The sequence below is a fragment of the Amphiprion ocellaris genome, chromosome 18 (assembly GCF_022539595.1).
Source record: "Amphiprion ocellaris isolate individual 3 ecotype Okinawa chromosome 18, ASM2253959v1, whole genome shotgun sequence".
NCBI lineage: Eukaryota > Metazoa > Chordata > Actinopteri > Pomacentridae > Amphiprion > Amphiprion ocellaris.
In genome coordinates this window covers 25,451,176-25,475,319 of record NC_072783.1, presented here as the reverse complement: position 1 = coordinate 25,475,319, position 24,144 = coordinate 25,451,176, and the positions used below count along the sequence as shown (strand labels likewise).

The following is a 24,144-nucleotide window of genomic DNA, read 5'->3' as shown; positions in this document are numbered from 1 at the left end:
TTCTCAATCAAAATGTTTGGATTTTCGCAATCAAATGATCGGATCGATATTAGTAGATAAAGAAGCATGCTCTGCTCATAGAGAACTCTTCTGCCTATCAAATCCAATGCTTTCTAAACGCATAACCAACTTGTTTATCAATTCAGCCATAGTTGTGCAGCTTCATTAAACAGTAAAAAACATAAATATGTATCTTCTGTCCTTTTATTCCAGAGGCTGCCTTGTCAGGAAGCTAGGCCACCTAAGCCCATATGTGAAAACCTTGATATTATCTTTGAGTTTAAGCTCAATCTTGACAAAAAAAACACCTCTGTTGTTAGAAATAGTCACTATCAAGCCTTTCCTGTCTTTCCATGATATAGAAAAAGCAATTTGTGCCTGCATTTGATCACAACTAGACTACCACAATTCACTATACTTAGATGCTCCCCAGTTTTCATTAACTCACTTGATCCAAAATGCAGCTGCAAGGATCTTGAATAGTACTGATAAGAGTAAGTACATCACCCCAGTCCAATTTCTCTTCATTGGCTCCTCGTTCATTTTAGAATTCAATTTAAGACCTTGCTGATTGCTTTCAAGGCTCCTAATTGTCAACCGCCATCTTATATTGCACATCTTATTCACTGGCACTCTGCTCCTGGGTCTTTTAGATCTGACAACAAATCTCTCTAGTAGGCCCCATGGTCATGACTAAGACTAAAAGGTTTGCAGTTGCTGTTCTGTGACTGTGGAACCAGTTGCTGTTAGATATTTGATGTGCTCTCTTTGTTTCTCTTTTTAAACCTAGGTTAAAGACACATTCTTACTCACTGGTACTCATCGTTCAATCTGTTACCATGTCCATAATTCTGTATTTGCCCACGGAAATTTGTCATTGTGTCTTTTATTTTTTACTATACATTTCTTTTTTTTTTCTGCATGGCACTTTGGTCAGCTTAAACTGTTTTGCAATCTGCTCTAGAAATAAACTTTACTTACTTAGCAGACAAAAGCTCTTTTGAAAAAGTATCCTTAGGCTGAAACATTCCTACAGTAAACACGGCTGTGGCTGTGCACTAAGAACAACTTTTAAAAACTGAACAAATATTGCTGTGTTGTGAAAATGGAAAAATACAGGGAAGATGTGATGCTACAGAAACAAGGGTTACGCTGTGTAAATGTTCTCCACATTGTGAGTAATGACATGCACTATAATATCTGGGCCTCGTTATACTTTTCAGTTGCGTAAAATTTATGACAGTTCCTGTTGCCATGAGCCTTATCCGGATGACTACATGCCTCATGACCAACGCCTCATAAACAAGAAAAAAATAAGATATCACCTACCGATCACTTCTCCCGAATAAGAGACTGAAGATCCTAAGAAACCAAATACTGAAGGGGGAATAGCAACAGAAACAATAACAGCAGCTTCTGACCTCTAGTTGTGCCCTCAGTGAATATTTCACGACCAGTGCTCATTTTTGACGAGTGAATCTGTCAGCGGTGGAGACAGTTTCAGACATTTGAATCTTTAAACAGAGGAAACTGTCTGACTGGGTTTCAGCAGACATCAGTTGCATTGAGCAAAGCGAGAGCAAGCAGGAAGCTGGCAGGAAGCTCCAGAATCAGGGAGGATGAAGAGGAAGAGATGGCAGGGGCACTGCACTGCTGCCGTTGAGCAAATCTGAAGTTCCTGCGGGCACTCAAACCTGGAGGGCAGGAGCACTGCTGACACAGTGCTGCCTTCAGCCAGGGGGGTGCTTCTCATACAGACAGCACAAAGTAGTTTTACATCCCGTTACTAAGACACAAATTTCACCGTTAAAGGAAAACCAGTAACAACTATTTGCCATAAGCATGCTCTACTTCACTGGCTTCGACCTCACTTTACTAAACACTTACATGAGTCATTAGAAGCTTAAACGGTATCTTACAGAGGTGCACAGTTTTGTTCCTTTATGTGAGACTGCCAGGTTATCATGTGTGGTCTTATCAAGGGCCCAATGCAATTAGGTTACTGAACATATGTTACAGATTTCCATGGCAACAAGAGCAGGGCTATCTGGAATCATGTCAGCTGAAGTGCCAACAGGCTATTTTTTTGAGCATCAATGTTCTGTTTTCCAAAGAAAGTCACACTGTGAGACAAAGCTTTGCATGCCAAATCCAGTCTGGAGGTTTAGGGACTGTCCTGACATGGCCCTGTCTTCTGACAGCCAATAGCAGGGGAGGACATGCTGAAATAATTCAGACATAAACACAGCCAGTGATCATGGTTGCTGAGCCCAAGTGGACCCGTTGTAGTCCAATTAAAAGGAGAAGAGCCAGTGGAATGGAGCTGCGATAAACGCCATCATCCATCATGCTGGGACAGTAGAGGCACTGGGATCGACTCTGGAGAGAGCAGACACTGGCTTTAAGGCCTCAGGACTCCTAAAGCTATGTGCAACATAATACACCAGCAGTATGTTGCAGAAATAAAATTAAGCACAGCTGCATTGGTCATTGAACAATATTAGCATTGTGATAAACCTGTGTTGTGCTGCTATTAAGTAAAAGACATTCCACAGTTAGGAGACACTGCAACTACATGTCTGTTGCACATTTGTCTGATGACTGGGTTGCTATCATGAGTGAACCTTCACAGTTGAGGTAGTGAGTCAGGGCAGGCACAAACACTTCCCAAATTGTATGGGTCGCTGCTGGATGAAAACAAATTGAAACAACCCAAGGACGAGGCTGTTCATGCAGTCTCCAAGGTTTAAAAAAAAAAAAAAAAAAACAAGGCAAAGAGAATGTTTTATAGGACAATAAAGAATAAACGGCTGAAGTTAAGCTGGCCTCATAGTGTTCTGTTGTTTCTATATTTCATGCTCTGTCACAGCTCAGCAAAGCTTGCCTAACGTTGTTAGGCTCACACAGCAGTGTGTATATGTGCATAAGATGGGGGTAGATAAGAGGGCATGTTCCAAGTGCCACTGCAGTCTTTTTAAAACATCTATTGTCAGAATATGTGTGTCCCCTCTATACCTTCCTGAAAATGACAGAAATGGACTTTAATGCCTATCTGTGTGTTTCTGAGCTCAGCTGACTGAGGGTGTAGTCTATTTGCTAACAGAGGCATAGGCTTGTTGCTACACAGATGCACAAAAGCAACACAAGACTATGCTGAATAAAAATGAGTTGAGTGTATGATGCAAAATTGCACAAACAGCATGACCTATACTTGAGTTTCATTCATGGAGTGAGCTATCGGTGATGGAATTGTGTTTAAACCCAGGCTAAAACCAGCCCTCTATATTTTAAAACTCTTAGAAGATTAAACATTGGAAGCCATGACAGCTTTAACTGTTAAATGTAGAGCAACTGCAAGGAAAGCATTGACAGCAGTGGGCAGGAATCAAGAAAGATGAAAGCCCAACTGGAGACTGATGCTGAATAAATAATGACATCCATTGTGGGGAAATGTGATCGGGCTCTCTGAAAATCAATAACTAACAACCAGACCATGATGCCCTGAGTGACTCAGCAACAACTTCAATACACTACAGGCAGTCGATATCAACTGCCTGCTCTCGTTCCGGGAGACATGACCCAAAAAGCTGAAGGAAACCTGGAAACACTTCTAAACAAGTTTGTGTGAGGGCGGTTGAGAAGATCATGTTTTGGAAGAAAGTCACTCAAAACTGCTGGATGAGCTGCACATTCAAAGCCTCTTACAAACTACTGCTTTTCAGTATGTCGACAGTGATTCAGAAGGCAATGACTGGAACAATGGATTATTGCAGTAAAGTCTTTCTTGTAAATACAGTAACAGTATATATCTTTTTCATGCAGTCAATACTGAGAAACACAGTCAATATGAATAGCACATCTCTTCCACAAATAGTTTGTTATGTGACCTTGCTCAATTACACAGCTGCTGCTAGTTCAATAAAAAGTTTGTCCTTGTAAAAACTCTTAATAGGGTTTTTTTTTCCTGAAAGCTCCCAACAACTTTAGAGAGAAACTAAGGTGTCTCGAACTACAGTAGGGGTTATTTTGTGGGTTAACAAAAGATGTCAGTGTTGCTCTAATAGTACATGTGTGTGTATTTGCATGCAGCCTTTCCTTTCTTGTCAAGATGCACTCATGTCCACTCAAATAAAATCAAAGCTTGTCTTAATGCCTGATGAAAATCATGACAGCAAAACTCATATTCTAATAACCCTTGGGCTAGTTTTCACTGGGTTCATAAGGGTCGTTTGTTGGTCTATCCGTCCAGGCAATCCACTAAACACTGAATTGTACAAAACTGTAGCACATACTGTATAGCTGAGCAAGGAGGAGGTGGGATTTTGCTTTACAAATCCAGCTTAGCCAGATTTTGGATGCATCATAGGAAAACATCAAAATGCAGGCTTTGATTAGATAAGCTTTGATGAAACAGTGGATTTGATCCATAGCCGTGAGGTTACTGAATCCTCAGTAAGCATTTGTAAAAGACTGTGAAAGAGAAAACAGTAAGTTACTAAAATGAACAACGTACACGAACACTATTACTTTTACTACAAAATGTGTACATCATCCATATGCTGAAGAAAATACTGGCACAAGAGCCTCAGATTAATGCCTATTTATGTGCTTACACTCACAGCTTTTAAATGACAGCAGTCCCATGTAATACAACCCCTGCTGTGACTTTGCCAGTAACTGGCCAAGTGCATTGAGCTGAGAGATGTGTTGGCACTTTGACTGTTTGGACAGAGCTGGCTCTTACCTGCGCTCTCGATGAGGCAGTGGGTGCTGCTGCTGCCGTGTGATGAAGGTGGTGCCCCACACCGGGCTGCTGTGGCTGTTCCTGAGCCAGCCTACAGGGGGTGATGAGGGGTAGGGGGTGCTGCGAAAGCCATGGTCTGACTCAGTCTCTGCAGTGAGAGACGAGGCCGAGCTCCCCATCACCACGGACAGAGGAAATCAGTCTCTGAATGCTTGTTTTTCCCCTTAAAAGATGGCAAGAGATCCACTGCTGTTCTCAGTTATACACACTGAGATTCCCTGCTTATGAGAAACGTGACTGTTTGGACCACACCAACAACACTTATCATGTGTTCCTCTTTGCTGTAAGCTTCCTGTTGACAATGTTCTGCCTCAAAATCGTACTCTGAGTGTGCTCGAGTAAAAACAACAAAACACAGCAACAGAGAATCAAAGTTAAGGGCACTCAAAAAATGAGTGCAACTTGCAGGTGAACAAGTTTGCAGATCAGGGTGGATATGGAGGCATAGAGTGCTGATTCCTATGGAGCCGCTGGTCTCAGAGGAGAAAACACAATTTTCTCAAAGACTTGTAAATCTCCCTCTTGTAGATTTTAAGCTTGTAACACTCTGTATCATGTCTTCCATCATGCAACTCATAATTCCTTTCACATTCCTTCTGACACATCTCCCCAGCCTGTGCAGTCTCATGCCTGGTTCCTCTTTCTTTTGCACATGCTCAGAAGATCAGGAAATGCTGGAAAACTTTTCTCTCAACATTACAGCACCCAAACCATACACCTCGTACCCATCCTGCACATCACAAAAACATTACGGTCCATAGACAGTTGATTAGTTAGACTTTCTGGAACAATAGTCACACAAAATATATCCACAGTGTTATTTACAACAAGGGCACTGGAAGAAATCAATACATTGCATTTCATGGGAGTGGTGTTGGCAAAACTACAAGTATGCTAATATCCAAGTCTCCTCTTTCAGACATTCAGTCTGACTAACAGCTGCTGTGGAGGTTTACCAGTAAAACACCCCAGCTGCAAGTGTCCCACTGGATACAACTTCATGTCTTAGTAAGGAGCTGTTTCAGAGATTAGATCACCTCTGGTATTTACAGAATTTGGGATTTCCACATGAAGAAGAACTCACATGGCACAGGAACGTGTTTACTGCTGGAGCTATAAGGGTTCTTTAAACTTCAGCAGTATCCAAAGCAGGGAGATGTTTACAACACATCACAACTTCAAGATCTGGGTAATATCCAACAAAATACCCGAGAGGGATGTTCTGTTTCAGGCTGCGCTGCTCTGCCAACGCAAGGACGGGAGATGATCCTCGTTTCCGCTGTCTGAGAGACACAGCTTAATTTCTGTCTGATCCCACCGCCGAGGCCGGCCAGTCCAGTTCATCAACTTGCGCTTGGATTTATGTGGACTTGCCAGCCTGTTATAGCAAGTCTGCACAGGCAAAGCAGCTGAGGGGAACAAGTACCCTCATGGCGAGGCTTTCAGGGAGGAGAAACTGTATTTGCATGCGTTTCGACTAGTATCGATAGTTTGTACAACCCCGAGGCACAAGTCCATGCGCTGCGATGTTTCCTGGTTTGCTTTAGCTTTGATATGCATCCAGCTGATTACAGAACCCCCACAGATAGATCACATGGGTTTGGATCCGCGGTTTTAGCTTTCCAGGTTCAGTGAGTGTTACATGATAATTAATCTCTGATAACGCAAGCGCATATAGGCTCTCAATTTAGCCTATTAACAGCAGTGCCAAAGCGTTACTTGTTTGAGAAGCTGATCTGTGCCCGTTCCTTCCACACAGCGGTACAGAGGCCAGGGAGTATTTGTGCAGGAGGCGATACAGAGGCAGCCGAGGAGGTTTCATGCAAGAAAGCACTCATTCGCAAAATTCACCATCATTCGCCGGGTCCATTCCCGCCCGCTGTTCATTTCGTATTCCCAGCGTTTGGGGTGAGCCGTGTTGTCTTATATTAGGAGACATCCTCGCTCTGGTCCCGCTGTCGCCTTGGATGTGAGGCTGCTCATAGTGTAAAGCTGCTCCGTCCAGTAAAGCCTGTTCATCTGGGTCCGCTGTGGTCCCGTTGTTGTTCTTATTCTCTCCGGTCTTCCCCTTATATATTTTTTTCCATCTCTCGATTCTCCCTCACTGATAGCCTGAGCGCAGTGGACGAGGATGCAATCTCCTCCAGCGGATTACTGGAGTGTCAGCAGAGCGCAGGCGCACTGGCCCTGGCGAGCAGAGAAAAGCTGGAAGGCTGTGTTCAAGAGATTTACATAAACCTCAATAGGGTCCGAGCTCTCAAATGTGAATAGGATCCCGGAGCAAAGGCTAGTGATGGATGTCAGAAGCAGCCCATTCACTATGAGGCATGTTCATACACGCAATAAAAGCAGCCTCTTTTATCTGTGTTGGTGCTTTGAGAGACTTTTCACTGGTCACTGCCAGAGGAGATAGTGAAGGGTTAAGTAGAAGACAGCAGTGACTGCAACACTAATCATTGCTCAACTGTCCCTGCACATTACTGAGATAAGCCTTCAAACTTTCCCCTCTTCCACTTCATGTAACTTTGCTGACCTGATTCATGATCTCTGTTTCCGTCTCTGAATTCAGTGTTCACGAGCAAACCATGACACACGGGCAAAACCAGAGCATGAAAATTCTCAAGTCATGGGTATTTCTAAGCATCTATTGTTGCACTGAAGGCGTTGGGCTAACTATTAGTGAATGCAACTCAAGCAGACTGAGAGTTATTTGCCTGGGCCTCTGCTTAAGTAGGTTTACAGCGGCTGCAAGGGTGTGATCTCTCATGACTCCTCTCTGTTGAATGTGTTGAGACTGAAACCAAACTGGTTTGTCTGGTAAACAATTCCAGAGAACAATACAGCCCACAGCACATAAAGCACATAACATGGATGCTGATGACTTAAATCCAATATGAGAGTGCATTACTGAAGCAGTCACGGCTACCTGCGTTATACTGAAAGCGAGACACCAATAACTTATTTGTATTAGTTCCTAAATTTCATGAAATGTCATGCAGTTTTCACAATAATGTTTAGGTGGTTTCACTTCAGCCTAATCACTAAACAGTTATTCACAAAGCACACTCACAGCTACCATAAATGCAGAAATAATTTGATCATAAAGCTTGCAGACTTGATAGCAAAAAGTCCACTAAAGTGGAAAGCGAGAGAAGTCAAGGAACTGCAGCCCTTTGTTAAGGGTGCACCTGTCTGAGAAGCACCTGTCCCTCTCCAAGTCAGCACCCAGAGATACAGCAGCTGACACAGTCAGTGCCAGAGAGAGATTGGATTTCATGTCTATTCTCCAGGGACACACTGGGGGAAGAAGGGAATGGGAGGATGTGAGCTGATTTCACGGTACATTGTAAGTTGTCATTGCTACACAACCCCAAATGTCCTGACTGTCATATACTATTTTTTTGTTCCTCCCCAGTGGATAAGCTCAAAGCAGAACACAAATGATTACTCTGTCCTTCTGTAAGTTGAGCTCACAACCAAACAATAGTAACACTTCAGTGGAGATAGATAGTATTTATTGGTCTTTATTTAGAAGTTGGTACTCTAGCCAAACCTTTAACTGGATGTACCAAGTTCAGGCCTCAGGTCACATGATCAGTGTGTCTCTACTATGTCTGGATTCAGGTTTATCTCCCTGAACTTGTCCTATGACCCCACCAACACTCCCCTAAACAAGACAAGTTGAAAGAGAATTTCCGTGTTGTTACTGTGTTTTTCTACTCTATGCTCTAAACTCCACGGCCGTGGTGTGAAATCACAGTTAAATATACGAGGCACTGTCACATAATCAATCTATTTGTGGACAAACTGTAAGCCTGTGAGCCCTGTCACGAACACAAACACTAGCTACACGGCGGCCAGATGAGAACTCTGAACAATCCCATTGAGACGAGGACGCCGGGAGCCTTGTAAACAAAGACACTCTTATTCAGTCATTTGCTCGACATTATCGACACGGCCGGGCAGCCACGTACTTGGCCAAGTCCATTCACAAACTGGTTATTCTTACCTTGAGTCGGCTGAAGGGGAATTATTCCTGTTTTTCACTCGTCTGTGCGTTAACTTTTCACAGCCATGGAAACGGTAAGTTCTCCCCGGGTTTGACTTTCGGTCACCCTAAACCTTTCCGGGCTTTAGCTTCGCGCTCTCCGCTGCCGCGTCATACTTCGGACGTCGGTGTCAAACGTGTCTTAGTCCGGTTAATTTTCACTCCGTCAGGTATTAACGATAGTGATGCGACCGCGGAGGTTTACCTCAAACAGCCCAGGAAGGAAGGGGAATCTCTAAGAAGCAAACAGACAGCACACGTACGACAAATACGCACTAGCATGTACCTACTAGCCGCCACCGCAAGCAAGCCTACGTACTAATCGTTGGAGAATGCCGGAGTCGAAAACAGCATTTCCCATGGTGCACTCGGACACTTCAACAAGGATATCCGGGTATCGTGGCGTCACCTTTGACAAACATAAATAACCAATAAATAACTGGATAAGCAAATGCATTTATATCGAACTGTATGATTTTGCCTTTTCTTTCATTTTCTTGTCATAAAATATTCGAATTTCCTTATTATGGTCACATTTAATTCTCTCAGAATAGGTCTCGATTTCACCCACAGCTCAGTGTCAGATAGTGACACTCTAGTGACATCTAGCGGCCAAATCTGAAATTTAGATTGACTTATGAACCAGAGACAGCATTAGCAACGCGTGGGGCGAGTGTAACTGCAATAAAACAAATAATTTCGGGTCAGACGTTCATTTGATGCACAGAATTCAGTGGTAGAAGAAGTAGAGAATGTGAAAACAGCCCTGCATGTAACTCTTACTCAGGCAAAAGTATCTCAGTAGCTATTAGCAGCAGAATGTAGTCAAAGTACTATAGTAAAAGTACTGGTTTGGCCCCTCTAACTGATACATTATTTATATATGGCATTGTGAGATAATGAAACATCAGTGTGCCAGCAGCATGTTGTAACTGCTACAAGTGGAGTTAGGTTAAACTACATTATATACTTTTTTATGCAAGTCACCATATAAATCTGAGGTTGTGAGAAGATTAATGTGAGATGGAAAAAAGAAAAGTTTTGATACACAAATCTGTTGTCATTTTTAAAAAATCTCTACTCTTGATTTTTGGAAACAAATTGCATCATTTGAGCATTTATTAAGTAAGACAAGATATTATAGTATTTAATTAATCCCGGAAGAAAATTCCTGTTACCAATCAGTGCCCAGTAAACAAAATTACATAACATTAGAATACATTTAATGCCAAATAGAAAAGCAATAATATATAAGTATGACACAATACCAAAAATATAAAAATAAGAAAGCTAAAACAGGACTAGAGTAGAATAGTAAGAATCCACTGATTTAATCATGAAGCATGTTTTCTTTGTTTTTATTGCTATATTGTCTATGGTGTCAAATAATCATTTTAGATGTAACTGAAGCTGCCAGATTATTGTCCTGGAATGATAAAGTAGCATTACATGGAAATACTGAATTTTAAAAAAACTGCTGCACTTCAAAACTGTGCTTAAGCTTGAGCTTGAGCAAAAGTTCTTAGTTACTTCCAGCACTGACAGACTTCATTAAGTGAGAGTTGCATTAGAAGCTTCCAAGAGTGGATGTTCTTTATTCATTGTCCTCAGGGTTGTGTCAGCCACACTGGTTGAGACTGCCAAAATAGAGCCTTCATTAACTTACTGTAGAAAAGAAGTCTCTTATCATTTTGGTCAAGGAGATCAAATGCAAAGAGAAATGATGTAAACAGAAGCACATATTAAGCTTTACAAATTAGCTTCTAAAATGCTTGTAATAAGAATGTTACATCTTCTCTTATTGATCATGTTATCATTGGTAGGTGTGTCTACACTGTAATTATGTGCCATACGGACATCTGTATTAAGGCTTTATTCATTAGTGTCTGTTTTTATGTGTTTGTTTTCATATCACATCACAGTGAAAGAAAACTTTCCTTATTCTGACTTTATTTTACATTTTTATTTTCTGACTGTTCCAAAAAATATACCTACAAGACAAGTAACAACATGATTAAATGAACGAAAAATTTAATTTTATTCCTTGTTGTGTTGTTTATTGATTTGAGTTTCGCTGCTGTTTCTTTGAAACACGAGTGAAATTTACATTTCCTTAGGATAAGGAGTAGCATGTGAAACATCCAGTGGGTCTGGATTACCTCTGTTAATGCCGGTGTCACCCAGGTTGTTTGAACCGGGGAAGTTCAAAGGATTAGGCCAAATATCAGCTGGTTCGGTAGCGAAAGAGCAGGGTGAAGTCTAAAACCCATTCAAGTGTTATTAAGATTGCCCTGTCCCAAAATCAATCAACACAATTACCTTTAACTCAGCTATGTTTAACTTAGAAAATAGAAGGGTACATTGAGTGGATTTAAGACTTTGGAATCCAACGTTTAGATAATTTCATGCAAAATTACACTATTGCAACCTGAGTGAAAATACACAAAATACATGGGCAGTTTATATTTTCTATTAAAATGTATATATTTTGAAAATCAATATAATATGTTCACTAGAAGTATGCTTCAGTAAACAAATTTAGAGGGTTATTAAACCATCATAATAGACTTCAACTTTGTTAATATTAAACTAGATCTCCACTAATATTAACTTATCTCTCAGTGGGGAAATGTACATGTTACAGCAGCTTGATATAAAGGAGGCATAGAAATAGCAAAGAAGCAAGACAAGAAATACAAAAGTACAACAAGGCTAAAAAAAAGATATATTAAGGTCTATGTTCAGAAATGACATGATGAATATACATATTTGTGCACCGCTATGGCATGATGGATAATGAAACCAGTTGGAGGACACATACAGTATGTAATATGTACTTACATGTTTAGAAGAGCTACATTTCTTTTATTACAGTTATGTGTTAACATGGTGTTGTTGCACTTGAAGAGCAGTAAGGGAACAGTGTTGTATTTTGTTGTTGATATGGAAGTGCTATAAGAAGAAAATGACATGTTGTTTTGGTTGAATTAGATTATCATTTTATTATACTGACTTTACTGTCGCTGATATTTAGATTACTTGAAGAAAAATAATGTAAAAATGGTGCTAATAATACACTTTTAACTGCTGGTTTGCTGTTGTGTTACTGTATTTGATGATCGTGCACATAAGTTATTGGAAATCTAGATTAGAGTTTTGACCATGTCCACCCTTTAACATTTTTTAGAGATTAATCTCATTTTATGACATTAAAACATTTTTAAAAATTAAGTGTTTACTTATTTAAAACACACTGGGTGTTGTTTTGTATGAGAAAATATTCCATCAAAACCATCGTTTGATTTCCTCCAACCTGCAAGATAGTTTCAAAGTTATTTAAAGTTTAACATAAAAGAGAGGTCTTGAAATACAAATTGAGTATATCTAGTGGTCAGCAGGGTATTTTTGCTTAGTGTGTGTGGCTTCTTATATCAAGGGGGGCTTCTATACCCTACTATGTAAATTAATACGACTGAAAATCACTGGGGGGAAGACACAGGCGGCCATCAGTTAAGAGACAAAAACCCTGAAGTCGCGGTGATTTATCTTCACGGTTGAGTGAGGCGGAGCGAAGCATCCTCTGATAGGAACAGACCGGGGAGCAGAGACTGAACCTGGGCGGAGAAACTTACCGCTGGACGTTGTTTCTCACATGCTACCAGGGCTCTCGGTGCCTACAGGATACATGTAAACGCCAGCGCCGGTGGAACTAACTGAACTTTTTCCCCAAGAGCGACTAAAGTTACCTAGCTAGTTGACGGTTGCTAACTCCGGCGCGGCCACGGAGATACTTTCCAAAGGAGTATTTCTTCGTCCAGAAGGTATTCATCTTTGTACACTTGTCTCTTTTTTTGTCTAGTGCACTTGTTCCTCGGTGGTAATTTCTTTTCAGCTGCTTGTTCCCGGGCCAACTTTCTTCTTCTTTTTTTTTAAAGCTAAAAGTTGCTAGCTAGCCCACTTGAGTCGAACTTTTGCTGTATTGTTTTCAAAGGCCAGTGTCGGTGCGTACACACTGTTGTCATGACAATGCTAGGGAAACCCAGCGCGAGGCACGTTGAGAGACAAAAGACACCAGCTCTGCTTTAAGACTTCACCCTCCGAGCGAAAACTACACTAAAACTTCGCAGAAACTTCCCAAAACAAAACCACAACTGGTGTTCTGTTACTCTCTTTTACCCCTCTGCGTGGAAATATCAAATGCAGACCCCATCTGGTATCCTGTGACTGTGGAAAGAGCAGAGCTTTCGGGAGGTAAGGGGGTCAGAAGGATATGTGCAAACTGTTGGGCTAAGGTGTGTCCTGTGTTTATATGGGACAAATTGTGACCCCGCTAGCCAGGAAAGGGATGCTTTTAGTCGGCTCTTTTGCTGTTTTATGGCCTGCACACATGTGGAAATGACTGGCTTCCACAATAGAGAGTGAGCAACACAATTGTCTTAGGGGAAAAGGAAAAAGATGTGCATTTGTGTGTGGGGAATAGCTGCACGAGGGACAAAAATAAATAACTGTGTCACGGTAGGTTTCATAGGGACTGTGTGCATATGGTAGGACGATAGGGGTCACTTATGTAGGGTCATGGTCATGTGAGGACAGAGTCGTGCTGTGGGGGCTTTGTTTATGCTACTGTTATAGATATGTGTAGCAACAAACATACAGTAGACACATGGGAGACAGAGCAAATCAGGAGCTGCTCCCCTCCGGTGATTCATACTTGTTTAAAGTCTTGTGCAAGGGAAGTTTTCACAACTCCAGGTGCTAAAAGATGACAGTCTCATGGATCAGTGCCATACTTGTCATTAAATGCTACACCAGCAAAATATTCAAAGACTAATATCCACTGCTGCTGCTCATACAGTCCAAACCGGACTAGAAAACCATCATTTTGGGCAATGTGTTTGTTATAAAGGCTATATCTAATACGTAGTTTCTTTATTGATGTAAACCTACTGACACTGAAGCAAAAACTAGACTTTTTAATGTAGGATCCTGCATTGCATACAGCTTAAAATAATGATCAGAAGAATAACAAAGTTCTTTTTTTTAATACCATCAAAGGACCAAAACATTCAGAAGACCAAGCACCACAAAACTCAGGAAACCTCCTTCTTAGTTTTATGATCTGTATTATAGTGTATCGATTAATTGTTGCGTCTTTTAGATTTCAGAAAATGGTCATAAATATCCATCACAATTTGCTGAAGCCCTTGATGATACTCTAGTATTACTTGCTTGCTTGCATGACTGTCACACCAAAATCTAGGCATATTCAAAAAAAAAGAATCCCTCTCATAACTTCCAAATTATTATAAAACGAGACTGTCATTTTCATGCTTCTAAATGACCTAAACCATTAATTGATAATCAAAATAGTTGCAGATTATTCAACTAATTATTTAAGCTTCGCTTTTTGGGAGAACGTCATATGGTAATATAATCAATATGAACATATAACTGAATACAGTATGTATTGCTGTAATAGACCACTGTTAATACACTATGTAACTTTTCATGGTGGGGATTTTATTTTGTACAATGATAATATGCTGTGTGTGTTTCACAGATATGCTGTAAGCTAGGTAGAAGAAGAAGAAGTGTGTCAAAGTTCTTGTAATTGTAATCTATCTAAAAAAATTCTATATACTATATATGGGTGCAAATCTCAAGAGACATACGATGGAAATGTAAGTGAGCAGAACAGTTAAAATGAAAAAAAAGCAACACATTGTGATATTAATCTCTTCTCACAGAGGAAAATTAAACTTAAAATCTAAAATATTTAAAACCACACTAGTTTGTTCAATGACAGAAACTATGCATTACAGTCACAAAACTGCTCCCAGTCTTATAAATTATGCATTTAATGATAATGTACAGCAAAATACTGCATTGGTTATTTGCCATTCCTAGGATCTATGGCAGCCCTCCCTGTCTCCGTGTGTGTCGGAACATGCAACCGCATCTCCCCAGCCTGGCTTCCACCCGCAGGGCCTGAGAGCACGCTTTCAGAGACACATAAACATACACTCATTCACACACTCAGGCACACGGGGCAACATGAACAAGCCTACATCAAAGATACATCTGTTTCTTATGCATGTTTGATGGGACAGGCAGGCAGCGGCTGGCCACTGCTCTGAGTTACAGCGCAGATTAGTATGCATGACTAGATGGAAGGAAAGCCGTGAATCTGGAGGGCTCGTGAGGGAAAAGAAGGTAGATGCGGAGCAGATATATAAAAACAGAAATAAAACACGAGGAATGTGTTGAATTGTTGCCTCTTGTCTATTTTTCATAATTTAGTGTTGAATGACAGCTCGGTAGACTCTTGGCTTGAGAGTAACACTAAAAGCAGGTGTTCATAGTGAAAAATGAGTAGAAATCTGGATAGAAGTAGAAAATGAAAATACAACTGAGACACCAGTGAGTTAAAAATACTCTTCTCTGTTGTGCAGTTGTCTTCAGTTTGATGTATTATTAGCCGTTTTTAAGCTGCAAGCAGCTGGTCAGTTTTTAGTTTGTTTCCCAAACTTTCTGGGACACGGTTATGAAAATTGTATCATTTGGTTCCTCACACAAGGATTAAGCTCAGTCCAAGGACATTTATGCTCAGTAGATGCCTCTGTTTTTTTTTTTTTAATGTATTATCGACTTAGAAGTCCTTTGTAGGGCAGATTAGTCTGAGTTTAGCTCGGTTGGTGAATTCTGTCTTTGCTATGCCAGGCATCTTTGCGTTTAAGTAAGTACAATTACCCCAGAATATTTTTTTTTAACCTAATAGATTAATGTATTGATAAAATAAATGACTGAAATATTGCATCTTTGATGTACTAAAAATTAAATTTTTAGTCAGTCAAAACATGTTCAAACATGTGAAATGTTCCTCGCCAGTCATTGATAAAACCTGAAAAACTCATCTTGGTGTATTAAAGTTGCATATTTTGAAGGTTTTTTTCAATTAAAATAATCCCTTTATGCCTTAAAATGGCTCAGATGTGAGTAGCTTACTCTAGAATGTGTATATTTATGAAGTCCCTGCCTGTCTCCATGCAGCCCTCTCCAACTGCTGCACCTTGAGCACAGCGGCTCACCTACAACTCTTTAAAACACTGTAAAACCACTCTACACAAAAACTAGTTTTAATATTTGAGTAATGTCACCATATACATTTGGATTAAGAATAATGATATCGATTAAAGATTACCCTACATGTTGACAAGACGGTTTGTTCTGTATGAAACCTGTTGACTGCGTATTTCACTTGTAGCACGTTAAAATAAACACTTCATGGACACGTTAACAAAATAAAAAAAGAAGATTTTCACCAGAGGGTGTCTTTAAAGGTTCAAGTAATCAGTTTCTAAAAAGGTCACATTAATTTTTCTGCCATTGATTAAACTAACAGCACAAGTCAGATACCCCCACCTGTGATATCAGCCAGTGTAATCATCAAGATAAAAGTAGGAGCATGTTGAATAAGTTAGTTTGTATTTCTTGACCTTGTAGCACAATGCAGCACTCATTGTCAGCATCCCCTGTCTTCACTTTGCCAGGATTTTTCCATCAGATCAATAAAAGCTGGGATTGGCTGCACATCAATTTTGTTTGGAGCAGATCTTTGGCACAGGGGGATATGCGCATCCTAAATTTAAGTGAAATTCACCTTCCAAAACATTCAGCACTTTGGATCAAGGGAGCATCCTGTCAGTTCACTTGACTGTATGTTTTCCTTCTTGCCAGATGTTCTGCTTAATTAGCATGCAGGCTCGGGGCGAGAGAGATGTGTTACCACCGTACACAGTTTATCCAGGTGCTACTGCTCTGCATAATTACCTCGCATTAACACGAAAAATATTAATTAGATTCATGCTGTGTTTCCTTGAGTAGGAAGAAATAGGTCAGTGCTATTGGTGTACCAAAGGTTTGTGAGCAGTGATTGAGAAAATGTGTTGAATGTATTCTTGAGCAGAGAGCAGCTGTCATGCATATTCAAGTAAGGGTGGGAATATGTGTGAAAAAGAAATAAATATACTTGATTCTTTGATTAGTCAGCTGACAAAAAAATCATCTGCAACTATTTAGATAATCAAATAATAGTTGTTGTTTTCGATGAGATGATTTGATGCTTTCCTTGTCATACACCACATTAACCCACACTTAAATCAACTGACTTTGGGTTTTGGACTGTTGGTCAGATAAGACAAGACATGTGAAGATATCTCCTTGCAGTTGAGGGACTTCCAAACAGATGTTTATTCATTCATTTATTTATTTATTTTAGATTAACTGATTAATCAATAAAGAAAATAGTAAGTAGTTGCAGCCTTATATCCACTGTATGTCATTAAGGACATTTAAAAAGTAACAGACGTATGATAGTTGACTATGATTGGTTTGGATGAACTAACATTTATTTGAACTGACTGATAATTTTTTTTTTAGAATAGTTTGCATTCACCTAAACACAGCTGGATGAAACTAACAGAAGTGTCATATTTCTGTCACTATTTTCATGTTATCTCCCACCAGCTGTGTCCTTTTCCTCTGCTCTGGTTTAATGGCTTTGTTGACTTAAAGGTGCATCACCTTTCATTTTTGACCATTTCATTGACCATCTGTTGACATAAACATCATCAATGAAGCTGCAAAGTCAAACACAGCACTGCTGTGGACACATTTGGTCATAAGCCAAAGGAAAAAGGACAGCTTAATACTTTGGAGGAGGCAGTTTGTCTTATATGCAGCAAAACGTGGCAGTGAAAAGTGCTAATTTCACTCATCTAAAACAAGTAGTGACATAAAATGAACATAAGACAATTAAAATGTTAATTGCAGTAATTTGTATGACACTTAATTATCAACTAAAATTTCTTGACTGTGACGACCCTCTTGTCAACGCTTCTTGAAATTCTTTGGATGTTTAAGAAGAGGGATGGGATACTGGATAGTAATAGTGAATACATACAGGAAAGTCCAAAGAGAAACCAAGCCTTGCTAGGTTTCCATCATAAATCACACAGTGTGAGGACAACTTTGAAACTCAACACCTCAAGATCTGAGAGGGCTTCAGAGGCCCTTAAAGAGACAGAGGGAGGCTGACATATACAGAGGAAACACAAAAGTCTACAGTGTGAATGATTGCATGTTTCCGGAAAGGTTTTAAAATGGATGATTATTTTGATGAATGACTGAAAGATAGTACACCACATGTGGTTATTCATCATTTCCTTCTGTTTTACAGTGTTTTGTGTTCATTCTGAGCACTGTAAGGATAACACGTGTGTGTGTTTCCAGGTAAAGAAAGGGGCAGCCCTGTGTAAAAACAGGACGAACAACCCAAACCTGGGGAGCCACTGGAGCCCCGGGGTGCTGGAATGGAGCAGCTCATAGAGTAAGAGAGATTATGTCTTTATTTGTCCCTTTTTGACAGCTGGTTTTACACACTTTGTTAACATGTTTTATTGTGTTTACTAAATGTACATCCTGTCTCTATTTTGAGGCTTCCTGGAGCTGTTGTTGCCCACACTTCAGCTGCATGCATGGCACTGGGGCTGGAGAAGCATTTTAGCTTTATACAGAGAGATTGCTGTTTACATCAGCTCACTCAGTCTTTCAGGTGTTGTAAAATGTGACTTGCAAAAAAATAGCACTTTATTCAGCTATATGGGTTTCAGAAAGCTATTTTAAGAGTAGAGCATTTGAAAGACTCTGATTTACAGGTCTGATATGGTGAAAATCCATATTTATTTGTCATTTCAAAGCCATTTTCAAGCTTGGTAAAACACTGCTTTTATAACCACAACATCATCAAAGTCACCATATGTAAGTTCAAAACACTGGCTGTGCTGTGAATCCTGTGACATTTCCAGGCGAAATGATCGCTCAGAGAAGGCTGTATGGTCAACTGTTTTGCACAGCAGATGCAGGGAGAGTCTTCTTCCTGAAAGGGGGCGTAGACTAGAGCAACTCAGCTGCATTTGTAGCTACAGACAGTGAAGTAGGCATTTTCAAACAGGACTAAAACCAGGGATTATACAGTCATGATAACAATTAAAATTTAAAAGACACATTCTGGGGACATGTGAAGTTTATAGTTTAGTATTAATGCTAACTGAGGTGAGAACATGTAAAAGAGAGCATGCAGAACCAACTGTCTGTTTGTAACAACATCTTAAGACCCTGAAAAAACCTTCTGGTTGGGTGTTTTAGTAGGGCACGTTGATGAGAGGCTTGATGTTTTACAACCCAACATGTCTGGGCATTTTGAAACCTTGCTCTTTTCTATTTTTTAGCAAAAACAGCACTCAACATCATCCAGTATGCAAAAGGTTGCTCTTTGAGTTGATGAATGGAGTGTCAGGGAAGTGAGGGTTAGATACACAATCTCACAGGCCCAGTGAAGCAAGGACGGCAGGGGGAATACAAAGAAACCTATATATAATCATGAATGCACTTGAGAGCAGTTGTGCCCAGAATTCCATGGAGGCAGACAATTATACATAAATTCTCTAACACACCAACAGTCTATGTCTGTTCTTTAAGCAGTGAGTCAGCAGAAAGTTGTAAAAAGCCTGGGAAGGATAGGACAGAGGAGGAGTAACCAAACTGTCTGTATGAAGGCAACATCATGTTGTAGGGGGATGGGAAACTGATTTATTTAACCCTACATACCTCCGGTGAACTTCTAAGCTAATTTTAATTCTATCTATCTATCTATCTATCTATCTATCTATCTATCTATCTATCTATCTATCTATCTATCTATCTATCTATCTATCTATCTATCTATCTATCTATCTATCTATCTATCTATCTATCTATCTATCTATCTATCTTCCTTACAATCTACCTGCTTTGCTTCTTTCACCACATACTAGCTTCCTTTGCAAATACATCCCTTCCCCTCGTTGTCGCTGCTGCTGTAGCTGGGCAGAGTGTGATAAGAGCCATGGGAGTTGTATCTTCTTGGCTCTATTGCATGTCCCCTTCCCTTCTTCTCGGCACACTGGAGATAACGGAACCAGGATTGGCATTGTGTTGCTGGGCCGTGCGCAGGCCCAGTCAGAGCTGGATGTCTGGACGTGTGTGTGTTTGTGTGCACGTGTGACTGTGCATTTAAGTATGTGTGTGAATCACACACTCTTGTTCATTTCAGTATACATATCTTTCACCAGCGTAGATGCAGCATGTATAATTCATACCTATGACTATGCCTGGAAAGGGATACGTGCCTACATGCTTTGCCTCCTACTCGCTGCACCCAAACCTGTCAAGTGAAACCATTCATTTACAGTATGTCAGCGCCGACCTCCCTCATGTCTCGTATTGACTGTGACACATCAGTGATTGTTGAATCATCCTCCTCCTTTTCCAACACCTTTGGCTCCAATGCCAACATGACGAGCTTTCTCTTAATGATTAGGTTACATCATTGACCTGCCGCTGCACTGTGCCAAACTGTAGAGTGACAGAGAAGGATTCCTGACTTGCGCAACTCCGCTCTCCTCTCTGGCCTGTGACTCACTGGTGAGTCATCGCAACAAAGAAAGGTTCTATAAATGCACCTACATGCATGTGCACACACATAGATTCACGTTTGTACCGGTGGTGTGCACATGCACATACAATCTCTGTTGTCAGACAAACTCTGCTGACATCCATCCTTGCGTATGTTTGTGTGAAAAGTTAAGAAAGTAGTGTGTGTATATTTGTGGTGTGTGCGTACACCCACAGATGTAATACATCTGTCCTTCCTCTCTCTTGTTGTGTGTGTGTGTGTGTGTGTGTGTGTGTGTGTGTGTGTGTGTGTGTGTGTGTGTGTGTGTGTGTGTGTGTGTGTGTGTGTGTGTGTGTGTGTGTATACATGCACATGCACAAACACACCATTAGTTATGATAATTATCACAATTGTAATAGAGTTTATCTTTGTCAGATAAAGTCCAAAAAGCAGAATGAATAATTGTTTGACACTTAGTGCATTCCAATTACTGTTCTGTTGACTCAGCCTTGATAAGAAAAGGACAAGCATAATAATGAGGACACATTTTATTTGTGGTAAATTGGATTTGGGTACTCTGCCAATAGAGGGCGACATAATACTTAGTATTTAACAAGAAGTGTTGAGTTCACAGAATGAATGATCGAAGGCATTTCTTCTATTCAAATATCATAGCAGCACCATTTTTCTTTCTTGCTGAAAAATGATCATATTTAAAGAAGAATGTTTGCTATTTGATTGATGTTACTGGTTCATAAATGTACTCAGTAGTGTTCCGTATTTCAAATATCTGTGTTTGGAAGAGTGGGCGATAATGGCTGCTTCATTTTAATGGCTTATAACATTTCCTCTGTCTCAGTGCAGTTTTGAATTCCTAAGAGGCCCATTTGCTGTTGTGGATGTTTGTTCTAACAAAAAGCATATAACTTCCATATATGAGAACAGTTAGATGTTACTATCGAAAGTGTGGTTTCACTGTTGTACTTTTTAATATTCCATGACGCAGCCTGTCACGGTTTGACATTTAAACGCAGGTGTTGTCAGAGTGGGCCCCTAAAATTCTCTGAAAAGATTAATGTTCACAGTAGCTTTTGCACTCACACACACTGTTACGTGGGTTGGAACGTCTGTTTAAGCCAAATAAAATCATAGATTGCCAGCAAAATTTTATAGACTAAGAGTTTTTATTAGTTTTGTACTTTTCAAGCTGTTTTGACATTGTATTTTGTAGACTGATGCAGTCAAGATCATCATGTTGTCACAGACTTAAGCAGTTCTGGGTTTCAGGTGACTGATGGCACTGTTGTTCAGTCACAGTGAAGGTCATTCTTCAGTGGATACTGTTTATTTTGAATAAATACATATATTGTCTAGAAAATGGCATGAACTATTGGGGCCTTAATTTAGGCTTCAACCGTCTGAACCCCAAGCAGTCTTTTTGCTTTTTCTTGGCTCTTGTCACTTTTTTACTCACTATGGGAATATTTTTCACTGCAATATAAAATCACCTCTATGGAAACAATACAACCATGGCTAGCAGGAGAGGGAACTCAACAATGTATAAACACTGGAAAAAATAGCTACTCTACATATTATAGATATTTTAGTCCTTTTTTTGCTTCCATATTTGTCTTCTACCTACTCTGTGTCAACACGGCCTGCAGTTAAGTCCAGTTCAACTAAAAAGACCCTGACTGCTGCTTGCATCTGAGCAAGTCATGTCCTTTCAAAGGTTAGTGGGCTTTGGGGCTCAGTGGGTTAACTATGTCCCAGATTGTGGCAAGTGAAGCAGCATTTTCCATCTTTTAATAGCTCATGATAGATCCCTTTGTCTCTGCTCACATCAGAATCATTTGTCTGGAACAACTGGCCAGAGTGAATTTACTACCTCCTCTTTATAGGGATTGAATTACTTCCTCTGAGGGTAAGCTGGGAGCAATCTGATAAAGAAATCAGTGTAAAGACATTGAGGCCTAAGCTGTTTGAAGGGGTAATACCCATAGTCAATTAGGGAATTCTATGCCGTATATCAGTGTTTCAAGGAAACCGGGGGCAGAGAGGCTGATGTGAGACAGCTGCTGTCACCCTGGAGTCAGACTCTTCAAAACCCTGAGTGTGACACACAGCCAGGTGACAAATTAAACCATAAGGCAAACGCTTCCGCAAAGGTGATGAGAGGCCACTGAATGTCTTTATGAGTATGTCTAACGTGCATTCCTGCAGGACGTGACTCAGAACAAATGTCCCATATTGCTTGTTTCTAGCATCTTGTATGTTTTATGCATGAGTGTGGCTTTATTTGTGTTGTGCAAGTAAACAAGAATAAGAAGTGTGAGACTTGAGTAGTAGATTTAAGATGTTTATTTCTTAATCTTCACTCTGATGAACTAAGTAAATACTATTTGTCACTGTGAGAAGGTAGCTACACCAGCTCTAATTGGGTCATTTGGGGCTGAGCTGTCAGACAGAGAAAACACTGAGGTGCACAAACAAGCCGGTGCTGATTCCTGTGGCCTTTACACTGCAGCAATTTATGCGTATTGTTTTTTAAATATGATTTATGGGTGTTCCATCTCTCAGTGCCCTCTTGTTACCCACAAACTACCAAACATAAAACTTTACAACACCTCACACCTCTCCTCAGCAAAATACACAGGCTCAGTGTGAAATAAAGACACATCACTGACAAAGTGCCTGCTGTTAAGGGAATACTTCAGGCTGTCCTGTCAGGCTGCTGGTTCAGGATTTGTTCAGCCTAATGGCATTGACGTCAGATCAGTTGGCTTGTTTTTCCTGTAGCTGGCATGTTTATTTGTCTGATCTGTGTCACAACTGAGTCCTTGAGGTGCCTGTTTATGTTGCTCATCACTATGCATTCATGCTGAGTGGAAGTCTGCTACATGCATTCTGGTTGAGAAGACAGATTATCGCAGCCTCACAGGGAATGACTGTGTGTTTGTGAGCTCCTGCCTTCCTGTGTGAGTGATTGTGTCTGATTCTCCAAGGCTGTGCGAACAGCATAGCTGGAAGGTCTCATGTCTGTGTCTTCAGATAGACACAATCTCAGCTTGCTGTCAAACCCTTCTACAATCACTGACATGTGTGTACACTTACAGTCTAATACATCCTTGATCCCTTTTATTGTAATTGTGTTTTTCCTTTTATGCCTTTTTTTCTTATTTTATCTTTTGATGTGTATGTCTCAGCGCAGCATCAGATGAGATTTGTCACAAAGCACAGTTTACTTGGCTCCGGGAGATTCTGATTGTGTTCTGGTGTTGCGACCACCACTGGAGAAACACTCATCTCACTTTGAACACTCCACACGTACACATGCACATCCTCACACAAATAGATACAGCAGCAGCAGCCTAATCACTCTATAGACAATGACGACAATGAGGACTGACTCTCACCGCAGTTCAGGTCTAACTGAACTGCCGCAAAATGAATCATGGAGGGCGTTCAGCTGGACATCAGACATGAGCAAAAACAGAAGCAGTGGTCATCAAAACAGGGTGTATGTGTGTCTGTGGAAGTCCAAAGTGTTCTTGTGGGATAAACACAGCAGTGGACGTATTTAGTTGCTCTCGGAGTGTGAGTCATTTGATTGAAAAAGAGAAAGAAAGGAGGAGGAAATAGATGATGTATTTTGGGGATGGAATAGTTGCTGTTTGTCTCAGAAAGCTATTGAATTTTGTATGAGGAATATTATATAAATCATATCCATTGACTGTATATAGAGATGGATGAACCTTCCTCTGAACAGCGTTTTTGAAGCTCAGTTTGGTGCCTTCA

The 24,144-nt window shown here is 40.4% G+C and overlaps 2 protein-coding genes across 4 annotated transcripts in view; one reads left to right on the top strand and one right to left on the bottom strand.

Moving 5' to 3' along the window:
- Positions 1-9,108, bottom strand: part of capn15 (calpain 15) — a 47,683-nt gene extending 38,575 nt beyond the window's left edge. Inside the window, exon 1 of one of the 2 annotated variants that reach the window (XM_023298412.3) lies at positions 8,814-9,108. Coding sequence is in view for 1 of the 2 variants with exons in the window: in XM_023298411.3 (XP_023154179.2) it covers positions 4,745-4,923 (179 nt within the window). In the remaining variant the exon portion in view is untranslated. Of the gene's footprint in view, positions 1-4,744; positions 6,960-8,813 lie in introns of those variants that run through there. The other variant, XM_023298411.3, reaches the window with a different exon arrangement.
- Positions 9,109-12,452: 3,344 nt separating this feature from the next.
- The window catches only part of LOC111588170 (ankyrin repeat and fibronectin type-III domain-containing protein 1), a 161,270-nt gene continuing 149,578 nt past the window's right edge, over positions 12,453-24,144 (top strand). The window contains exons 1-2 of one of the 2 annotated variants that reach the window (XM_035942954.2): positions 12,453-12,673; positions 18,144-18,240. In XM_035942954.2, the coding sequence (XP_035798847.2) occupies positions 18,224-18,240 (17 nt within the window). In that variant the 5' untranslated portion in view covers positions 12,453-12,673; positions 18,144-18,223. Of the gene's footprint in view, positions 12,674-12,819; positions 13,104-18,143; positions 18,241-24,144 lie in introns of those variants that run through there. The other variant, XM_035942955.2, reaches the window with a different exon arrangement.